This window comes from Meleagris gallopavo, chromosome 1, assembly GCF_905368555.1.
Source record: "Meleagris gallopavo chromosome 1, MGAL_WU_HG_1.1, whole genome shotgun sequence".
Lineage (NCBI taxonomy): Eukaryota > Metazoa > Chordata > Aves > Galliformes > Phasianidae > Meleagris > Meleagris gallopavo.
This window is the reverse complement of record NC_139404.1, coordinates 82,169,848-82,180,898: the sequence shown is the minus strand read 5'-3', so window position 1 is coordinate 82,180,898 and position 11,051 is coordinate 82,169,848. Positions and strand designations below refer to the sequence as shown.

The window sequence follows — 11,051 nt, the reverse complement described above, 5'->3', positions numbered from 1 at the left end:
CAGACATAGGCCAAGACAGGAAGCCCGGCGGCTTTTTCTGCACACGTCCCCCAAAATAGACGTAAGCATCACGTGGTGGAGGAGAAATCCGGAAGTAAGCCTGGGTCACGTGGGCAGTTGTCATGGAGAATGAGGCAACGGAGGAGGGGCGGTCAGGGGACGCGCGCTGCCGCCCGTCTCGGAGGAGGGTTCCGCCCCGTTCGGCTCCGCCCCGACAGGTGAGGCCGGCGGGGGAGCGGGAGAGGGGGAAGGTGCCAGGAATGAGCGGCGGGAGAGGAAGAGCGAGCGGGAATAGGGAGAGGGTCGCGGTCTTCGCTCCCCACCGGCGACGCGTGTGTTTGACGGCTGTGTCGCCGTGCCCGGTGCCGGGCAGCTGCGTGGGGTGGGGAGCCGAGCCGGGCTACGGCCGAGTGCGGCGGGAACGGAACGGGGAGAGCCGAGCTTCGGATGCGCCTTGCCGGTTCCCCGTCTCGGCGGCCGCCGCCTTCTGCGGGCCCGGCTCGCCCCGCGCCCGTGAGGCGGAGACGTGGCAGGGAGCTGCGAGCGCAGCCGCGCGGCTGAGGCGCAGCCGCTGAGGTGGAACGGCGCGAGGCGAGCGACCGTTGACAGCCGGTGCCTGACGGTGCCGGGGCCGCCGCCCTTCCGTCTTTCGTTAGCGGAAACAGTCGCCTGGAGCGCGTCTGGTAGCGGGCGAGCCGCGGGCGGCCCTGAGCAGCTCTGTCTGCTGCGATCGGGAACAGGAGCTGTTTGTGAAAGAGGTCGAGGCCGGGTTGGATGGAACCCTGGGCAGCCTGGTGTGGTGGGTGGCAGCCCTGCTCGCGGCGGGGGGTTGGAACTGGATGGGCTTTAAGGTCTCTTTCAACCCAGCCATTCTGTGATATACGTGCATGTATATTCAAACATAAAAATCCTATGGGGAAATAACATTGTAATTCATTTGCCTCGTTCAGCTTGTGAGTATTCCATAGATATCACTGTATGTGAGGCGTTTATTTACCCCTTGCTGGCCCTCATAGCGCATCTTTTTCCCTTTGAAATAAAATGTTGATTGTAGTATGCAATCATGGCTCTCAACACAAACCATTTTGTTTGAGATAAAACAAAGCAATAAAAGGCACACGTTTCACCTCATCGTATCAGCTTCTGGAAGTACTGTTTATAGCGTATGTGTGTTGTGTCGTCCAAAGGGCACTGACAGCAAGGCATCAGAATGGAGAGCAAGTGCTGTCGTCGCTCTGCAGTTTGCTCCAAGACAACCATCTACACCTTTCTACTTGGAGGAGTCTTCATTGCTCTGGGCTCGAGTCGAATCCTCCTGATGAAATATTCTGCTAATGAAGGTATTGTTGGACAGTAAACATAATGAACTTCAAATAAGAGTTGTTATTTCAGGTGTAACAGATACCCCAAAACCTAGTTTTCCACCTACTTTTCCATTACATAAACTGCGGCATACATTTCATTGGGTCTAACATAGAATAACAATTTGAGGTTGCAAGATATTTGATACAGTTGAAGATTAGCCTCAAAAGATGGGACAGTAGATTACTTTGTAGGTGGTTTTCAAATATTAAGCTGTGCAGGCACTGTTGGTGGTGCATGACCAATTTATTTGTTTCACAACATCTTTAGGAGAAGATGGTATAGTAGTGTGCAAGCTATCTTTCAGCAAATGTTAGCAAAATACGCTATCCTTTCAGCAAACGTTAGCAAAATATGCTATCAAAGAAAAGATAAAATCCCCGAAGTAGTTTGTGTCATCCTGGAAGCTTTCTCCTACTAGGAAAACATACTGTATCACTCTGTGGGGGAAAATATTTCCTGGTTTTATTGTTTTAAGAATGATGGTTAGTTCTTCCAAAAAAAATGTACTGTAAATTGAGAGCAAATGAAGAAAGGTTTCAGCCCAGAAGGGCAACTGACTTCTCAAAAACTGAGTATCTGTAATAGGAGTACTAACACTTTGTGTTTATGAGCAGGGGCTCTAATTCTGTCTGAAGGGGTTAAAGTATTTCCTTTTCCAATTGTGAATGCAAAAGGAATCTGATGGTGTACTCTTTACAATCTGCTGAATCCCACAGATAACAAGTATGATTATCTTCCTACAACAGTGAACATATGTTCTGAAGTAGTAAAACTGTTCCTGTGCGTGGTATTGGCACTATGGGTTAAGAAAAAAGGTGAGTACGTATGTTTCAAGTAACCAAGATGTGTTGACTTGCTAAGATTTATTATACTTCATCTTTTTTTTTTTTTTTTTTCCTTCCCACTAATAAATTCACATGTAATGAAGTATGCATGAAGTAAGTCCTGACAGTAATGTTCTCTGGGATTATGTCTTCGATACACAATTATAAACATACTTATTATAATTCTCATTTGTCCATTAAATTCAGATGTTCTCAAGTTGTTTGTATGATACCTGAAATGAGGATAATGAGTTGAGTTAGAAAGTGTAATGAAGACAAGCTAATCTTTTTTGAATTTTAGCACAGCATTGGGCTAGGGTAATAGAAGTTGCCTCACTGTGAAGACATGACTGAAAAGAAGTTTGTTACTGGCTACCCTTTGGGTGCTAAATGAACAGATCCTCCATCTGTGTCATTATTTCTAATCTAAATGAGATTGATAACCACCTGATACTGATGTGACTATTGTGTGGGGGCTTTCTGGAGTGCTTTTTGGTCCTCAAAGAATGATTATGATGCGTTTTTGCACCAGTGGAGAAATACTCTGATAGGGTTAAAGGATTCTCTAAGCATTTTTCTGCTGTTTCTGTTCAGCCGTAGAACAGAACAAGACAAAATAGCAAAAGAAAAGAAAAAAAAAAAAAAAAGAGGAGAGCAGAGTTAGGGATTGCAAACTTTGTCTCCTGGTTCTAATTCTCACTTGAGAAACTACTTGAGAAACCCTAATGCAGGTTTCTGTCTTGTGGACAGATTAGCAAAATCTGCTTAGAGAAGTTGTGGAATCTCTTTCTTTGGTGACATACAAGACTTGTCTGGGTGCCTGCCTTTGCGACTTGCTGTCGGGAACCTACTTTAGCAGGTTTAGCAGGTGGGTTGGACTCGATGATCTCTAGAAGTCCCTTCCAACCCCTACAGTTCTGTGATTCCTTCGTAGTTTTCTTAGTGAAGCAAGGATGTGAATGCTTATAGACATTAGATTTCTGCTTTAGCTGTGTGTTCTGCCTTGGGGCTGACCTCTGTGTTGCCAGAGAACACTGGCACCTATTCAAAGGGCTTCAAAATGGACTCCTGATAATACAAAAGTTGTTTTTCCTATTGATTTGTTTTCCTTCCAGAGGGCTGCTTAGATCATCCATTCGACTGTCTTTCCTGGAAGAGTTTTTGTAATTCCATGAAATGGTCGATTCCTGCTTTTCTTTACTTTTTGGATAACTTGATTGTCTTCTACGTGCTGTCCTACCTCCAGCCAGTAAGTATGCCTGTACTGACTGAAGTATCTTTCAATGTGTTAATAATTGACAAGACTGACTGTAGGCTGTCTACAGTTGCTACATTGACAATACAAGATTTGCAGGTAAATGAATCATCTGAACAGCTAGACCATCCTTTCTCCTGCCAGTGGTCCAGTTCTACAGCTCTCAGTAGAGGAATGTTTCTGTGCATTTTCTGTATCCTAAGTGATTTAGGAATATGCTAAATTCCTTAAGTATGGGGCAGGTTTTTGTGCTTTCCAACCTTTGGTCTCTTGAATTCTGTATTTCTCTCTCAATGCATTTGCACGTGTTGCTGATGCTTGAGTTACCCTTTTCTCTGTGACTTCTGCCACTTTATTTACATGACTTCGCATGTTGATTTATTTTCTTTCCTCAATAATTCCAAAGAAAATCAAAAAATGTAATCCCCCTAAGTGGAAAAAAAGTGTAATGGGAAGTGAGTACGGAAGGAATAAAACTGGTTCTCAATTTTTTACTTTTTATTTTTATGTAACAATATATTAGACTTAATTATGTTTGAACACGTTTCATTTATACTTTTTTCTAGCTACATTCAGCCTTCTGAATGAATCTACGTAAACTTGGGAATTATGGTTTTATTGTGCTCTCTCTCTCTCTTTATGCTAGAGTACCTTTTGGCTCAGAATCTGTTTGAAGTTCCTTGGAAGCAAATGGTTACTGCTTGCTATAAGATACTGTCTACACTTTTTTCTATTAAAAATCTGTATAACTTTTTCTGTTCATTCTCTTTCAGGATTTCCTCTCTAAAATAATGTCCTTTTAGATGTGCATTTCTGGTAGGGACAGAACAGAGTCTAGAATAGGACTTGGCTGAAAAAAAATGATGAAAATGAGTAATCCCCCTACAATTCTGTGACTGTGTGTAATCTGGTATTTTAAAATTAGTAGATGTTATTTTATTTGTGTTCTTTGCTTTTTTTGGGGGGGGGGGTGGAAGGAAATTCAGCTATAATATTTATAATAGCAAAGTCTGATATTTAAAAGACTACACAATACTTATTGCTTTCTTAAACAGTTTGATTTGGCTGTTAGAGCAATCACTTGTTAAATGTGCATTGCAGATTCTGTGTTGCATACACACACCCACATGCGTTCACATGTAAAACTTTTCTCTCTCCTCAGAATATGTGCACTAAAGTTACTTTTCTTTGGAATTCTTAGTGTCTTTTAGCTTTTACCTGATGGGTAGATAAAACTGTAACACCATCGTGGCTAACCAGATAGAAATAGTAAATGAGGTAACCAAATACCTGTAAGGTAGAATGCCTTGATGGAGTTACAAAACCTTCAAAGTGAAAAGGCAGATGCAGGATGCCCGAAAGAAGGCAGCCATGCCTGGCTACACTTAGTTTCATGTGAATTTTAAAACTAAATAGGTTTTGGACTATGTCATACTTAGCTGAGCAGGCATCTGGAGTGTAGAGTTGCTTTGGTGAGGTCTTTTCTCTTGAAGCTTCAACAGTAACTGTGGTTATTCTTCAGTGTTTAATGTATGTTACTGGTAAGACTTATTTTTACAGGCTTTCCTTGTAATGTTGGTAGCATGTAGGCCACTAGCATGGTGGCCTTTTGTAAATTTTTTTCTAATTCATACTTATGTGAGACAGAGGTCCCATGTGGCCTCAGAATAAAGCAACTCAAAATTAATTCATTTTAAGTGTTCTTCCATAGATTTGGGTTGTATTAATGTTACCAGAGATATTGTTCCATATATGCTGTGTTTTTGTCTCAGTCAAAAGCTCAACCATTGTTTTGCACATCATTTGTACATCAATTTTAAGTCTCTTTCTTCCAGAGTGGCTTCTACCAGCTGCAGTTTCATCTATTCATTCATTGTTATTTTCTTTCACAATTTTCACCTAACGTGAGTTTTTAACTGAGTTGTAATTTCACAAAGCATAAAATGAAGCTGTGATTTCTTAGGCAGATGTGTCATGTGTCAGCTTACTTGAGACCCTGCGTCATGCTGTTTCATGAGGAAGTGATCTGAGAGAGCCAGCACAGCTTCACCAAGGGTGAATCGTGCTTGACCGATCTGGTGTACTTCCTACAATGGAGTTATAGCGACAGAGAACAAAGGAGGGGCAACTGACATTGTCTGCTTTGACACTTTGAAATGACGCCCCAGTGTTATTTTAGGGTTATGCTATCCTACCACTTTGTTAAGGAAAGAAGGTTCAGTACTAGACCGATGCTTTCCACTCTAGTCTCCCTACTGTAAGGTGTCACTGAAAGTTGTCGGGCTGATATCAATGTGTCTGAACTATAACTTTGTTCCTCTTCTTTTTCTAGGCAATGGCTGTCCTCTTTTCAAATTTTGTCATTATAACAACAGCTCTTCTCTTCAGGATAGTGCTAAAGTAAGTAGTACTTAAGGTTAAAAAAAACTTATTTTGTCTTTCTAGCCTAGATACAGTGGTTACACTACAGTCTTTCTTTGTCTGATAACAACAGTAATACTGTTTTCTTGCGTCTCCACCATCTTAGAGAAATGGCTTTGTGTTCAGTATATGAAGGTGTTGGAAATAATAGCTTTTCAGAGGCTCCTGCGTATCTCCACATATGGTCACCTGTGACAGATTGCAAGTGATAGCTGTTGAATGATCAGAATTAAGGTTTGGGTTTGTGTATCTTCATTTGTGCATTAAATCTTATACTTAATGATGAGCAGTACTTGTTTCCAGTCCAATGTAACTCTTAATGGAATATAAAGGTAATCTAGCAAGAAAGGATGAGATACATGAGAGTGAAATAGGTGTTTTCAGTAATATTGTTCCTACCCTGATGTGTTTCTGGTTAACTGCATAGGGTAAGTCTCTTCTTTGTTATTCATGTGATAGGGAAAAGGATATTAGCTTTCATACACTACCTGAAAAGTTATTTGTGGTGAACTTTGAACAAAGATGCATTTTCCACAGGTGTTAATATTCCAAAAGAGCATCTAGTAGTTTGGCCGAAGTGCTTGTTTCTCAGTTCTTTAGTTTTATATCTCTTATGATGTCACAGTTTGTTTAATGTTCCAAATTTCTGATTTTTTTTTTTCCCCACAATAAACTAGTTTCGCTTGCCTGAGTGTGAGAGTAGTTACAATAGATAAGAGCATTAGGCCTCGTACATTACATTTCTACCATCATAAAACATTTAAAAAGTGTACAAAATCATGGGGAAAAAATGAAATGTTGTAAAGGTTTACCAGAGAGAGAATTATTGGAATGTCTGACTTCCTTTTAATCCTTCGAATCTGTGATTATGTGGACAGCAGTTGATTTTAGTTGTCAGGCAGCCAGCATCTACAACTGACTTTATCTTGAAAGATTTTCCTTTTGTTGTCTCTACACTGGTTTATTCTGTGTTTCTGTAATCACCAGGTTGGGATCCCCTTGCCATAAAAAAGTATGTTATGTTTTGGCATTTTCCTGTCGATTCTGAACAGTCAAGATTTTTCATCATGCCACAGATAAGGAAATGTAATCAAGCACAATGTCTTGTGTGTGCTTTATAGGGTTTATTCTCTTCTCATTTAATTTGTATGACCGTGTTTCTAAAGTTCGTGGCTTTTTTTGTCTACTCCTAGGCGAAAACTCTCTTGGGTACAGTGGGCATCTCTGGTTATCTTATTCTTATCCATCGTTGCCCTGACACTAGGAACTGGAGGCCGTCAGCAAAGCTTGGCTGTGCATGGGTTCCATCACAGTATGTTTTTCAGCCCATCTAACCACTGCCTTCTTTCTGATGGACCAGAGGAAACGTGCATGGAAAATGGTAGCTGCGGAGCACCAAGATTCCTTCCCACCTTCCGGTGGAATGTTACAAGTACCATGGCAGGAGCATTGAAACCTCTACGACTCAGTCTGGGGCATCTGCTTATTCTAGTGCAGTGTTTCATTTCTGCCCTGGCTAACATCTACAATGAAAAGATATTGAAAGATGGAGATCAGCTTGGTGAAAGCATCTTCACGCAGAACAGCAAACTGTATGCCTTTGGGGTGTTGTTCAATGGACTGATGCTGGCCCTACAGGCTAAGGACCGGAGGCAGATAGGGAATTGTGGTTTCTTTTATGGGCACAACATCTTCTCAGTGGCTCTCATATTTGTCACTGCTTTCCTGGGGTTGTCTGTAGCCTTCATCTTGAAGTTCCGAGACAATATGTTCCATGTTATGACAGCTCAGATCACCACTGTCATCATCACTACCGTGTCTTTTGTCATCTTTGACTTCAGGCCTTCTTTAGAGTTCTTTTTGGAAGCTCCTGTAGTGCTTCTCTCCATATTCATCTATAATGCCAGTAAACCAAGAGGCCTGGAATATGCCGCTATGAGGGAAAGGGGCAAGCTCTTCAAAGGAGATACATGGGAGAGGTCAAGTGGGGTAAGGCTTTTCCATACTTGTCTTCTCTGATATATATATATATATATATATATATATATATATATATATTTTTTTTTTTTTTTTTTCTTATTTCCCCTCTATTTATGCTATGGGATATGGACCGAAATCATTCGTCAACTGGAACACCAAATCTCCCTGCTGTTTGTTAAAAATCTTCAAAAGTGATTGAGTACTGCGTGGCATGTTACACTTTTTCAATTCATAAATCCCAGATAAGCAATGTTTTTTTTGCAGCGACTGTGCTGTGAGCAACTTCAGCTTTGGACAAATTCTCTGATGAGGATATTGCTGGCCCTGGGAATACAGAAATTGGAATTGATGCCAGGAAACTAACAATATTTAAGTAGAACTGAAATTTTTGGGTAGCTGAGCCCACATCACGAAGAAATTAATATTTGTTATTAAGATTATTTCTGTTGTAACAGTCAAAGATACCTGCAGGCACAATGGTAAAGGAGTAGACATTTTCTCCAGGGCCTTTTGTGTGTTGTTTTTTTTGTTTGTTTGTTTTTTCCCCCTCCCTAAGTTGAACTGTAAACTAGACAACTCAAATATGGCACAGGGAGCTTGTCCTTTAGATCCCTACCTCATTCACCTGAGCTAGAAGTCAGTCTAAGAGGGAAGGAGTTAATCTCTGCATTCTGTGTGGACAGATGTATGTCTGTAATACATGTTGCAACCAGCAGAGAGTGCTGTCTCCATTTAATTCTAGGAAACATTAAGCTTTCAACAGATGTTTTCCGAGACTTACAAATGGTGCCCTTTTTAAATGCTTGTTTAACAAACAGTGTGTGGGGTTTTCTTTTGTAGCTGAAACTATTTATTTTAGCATTTACAAGTGAGTATATGTGGTAAAAACAAAGAAAGCTATGTGTGCAAGTTTTCTGATGGTGGGCTACAAGCTTTTTCAGGGATCAAGCTACAAAAAAAAGCATTGAAGATAAAGAGGTTGTCATTTATTAGCTTATGTGTACTAGAGTAAGATTTGAACACACTTGTAAAAGATAAATTACTGGGTGTTGATATCATAGAGATTGCTTAAAAATAGACTTTCTTCTCTCCTTTCTTTATGTATTGATAACAAGCTAACTTTTGTTCACATTGTTTTCTCCTGCTTCTGGTTCTTGCAGGATGGAGAAGAATTTGAGAGACTGAACAAACCAAGTAGTGACATTGATACAGATGAAGATTCACTCTAGCATGGAACAGGCTGAGAAGAATGCTATTACTCATAGTGAGGGAATGTTCATGTTTCCTTTTTCCCTTTTTGCAGAATGATTGAGACTTCTTTGGGCCTAAATGTCAGAGATAGATAAGGAAAACATTCAAACTCTTAATTTGAGCCACACATTTTTGAAAGCTATTTTCCCTCTTACCCTCTCTGCAAATGAAGAGTTTAAAATCTGCTGAAATAAAGCAAGTTTATAATTGATGCGAACAAGAAGAAACTTGGATGCTGGACTCAGTTGTGTGGGTGACATGTGCTGTATTGGAGGGCAGTCCTTGCTGCAAATACACTAGCATGTGTCTTTCATCATTTTGGTTGACTGTTGTGAAGCGGTACAAATTCCTGTATGAATTCCTTAGTTATCAAAACAGGTGATAAAACTGTTGTTCATCTTGCAGAAGTGGTAGGAGGACTGATGAGCATCTTCTAATTAAGCTGACACTAATAACCTTATAAGTAATGAGGCATATTGACTGTTTTATTGTATTTTGGTAAATCAGATTGAAACATCCCTAGCTGAGTGAAAGAGTCCCCTTGAAACAATCTTATCAAACCTTGACTTGTGAATGTATAACAAATCAGATCATTTGGGTTAAGGATCCTTCAGACGGAGGAATCTCTAGAGTGTGATTTCAGTATGAATGGTTTTAATTTAATTTTCATTCCTGTTCTACACCAGTGTAACTCTGTACTGGCTCCTGTGGAGTCCTTTATGATTCTTTGATGTGACTGAAGCAGAACAGATTTCAGTGACTTCAGCTCTCTCATATTTCTAGTGTGAGACTGCTTTGTGCCTGTCTCCCAGTGTTCGGGGAAAATGAAATATGGAATGCCTTTATAGAAAATAGTGTATTTTACATGCAACTTATGTGGCCTAACACTGAAAGAGCCTGAATAAAACAAAAGTGTGTTATTCAGTTTGAATGTATCATAGGATCTTTTTTGCATGTGGAAAGCATATATGTAGAGATATACTTTACACTGGGGCCACCATCTGAAAGTGAGTATTACATAGCTACAGCGAGACGCTACAACATGTAGTACCAAGTACATGGAGCACTAAGCAGGAGGGTACAGGTGTTGAAATGATTTGGTGTTGCTCCCCCAACTCAGACTGATAAAGGTTTGCATTCGTTTTATAGAGAGAGAAGTTATTCTGCAGAGAGCCAGGCAGGGTGATCTCAGAATAACTGTTGGCTTGTATTTTGAGTGAGATGAAAAATAGGTTCCAAGTAATTCAGTGAATCTTAAAAATTGAAGGATGAAGTGAATAGGAATGCAGATAAGAGTTATTAATGTGTTCTTGGAAAGAAACTGTCAAAGGAATTCCTAAGGAGGTATGCAATAAGTTCAGCATCAAACTCTCATACCACAGAATATAGTAATGCATTTCTCTGTGGACTGTGGACAGTTCTGTCTTTGTTCCCCCTCTGCTTCCAGGCTGTGTGCTAACAGCTTACTTACACATACTGTATTGATGGCTCATTGCTGTACTTATTAGCATACCTCCTGTCACTGATCCGGCAAGAAGGGCAGCCTGTTTCCAGTTGTGGCCAATGTCTGTCAGAAGCTCTATATGTGAAATTCTGATTTCTGTTTTTTGGATGATGAATGTGAAGTCTTTTTTTTTTTTTTTTTTTTCCTTTCCTCCAGAAGTGCAAGCTTTTTCTAGTATGTATTAAGAATAATTATACAAAGAGAAATTGCTGTTGTGGTTTGTTTATATGAGGTAACCTTGTAAGAAGTGTTGAGCTGAAAAACATTTTACAGCTGATCTTGTTGTGCTTTCAACAACAAAAAAAACCTTGTTGTTTGGATCTGTGCAGAATGAATAAGAAAGTATATTTGAATGTAAATTCCACATGGTTTCATTGGTGTATGATGTCCTGATTTGGGAAATGAAAGTTCAGTGTTGAAAAGGAAACAAAAAGTCCCTCAAACTGTTCAA

The 11,051-nt window shown here is 40.2% G+C and overlaps 1 protein-coding gene across 4 annotated transcripts; it reads left to right on the top strand.

Moving 5' to 3' along the window:
- The first annotated feature begins 61 nt into the window (after nucleotides 1-61).
- SLC35A5 (solute carrier family 35 member A5) lies at nucleotides 62-10,020 on the top strand. Of its 4 annotated transcripts, none has more exons than XM_010719601.4 (7): nucleotides 62-218; nucleotides 1,188-1,340; nucleotides 2,082-2,180; nucleotides 3,305-3,438; nucleotides 5,777-5,844; nucleotides 7,059-7,854; nucleotides 9,006-10,020. In XM_010719601.4, exons 2-7 carry the CDS (start codon nucleotides 1,211-1,213, stop codon nucleotides 9,072-9,074), a joined length of 1,296 nt encoding a protein of 431 aa, XP_010717903.1. In that variant the 5' UTR covers nucleotides 62-218; nucleotides 1,188-1,210; the 3' UTR covers nucleotides 9,075-10,020. The 4 variants fall into 4 exon arrangements, with proteins under 4 accessions (XP_010717903.1, XP_010717909.1, XP_085094099.1 ...); XM_010719607.4 differs by lacking the exon at nucleotides 62-218 and adding an exon at nucleotides 229-799; XM_085237973.1 differs by lacking the exon at nucleotides 62-218 and adding an exon at nucleotides 239-382.
- Nucleotides 10,021-11,051: the final 1,031 nt, after the last annotated feature.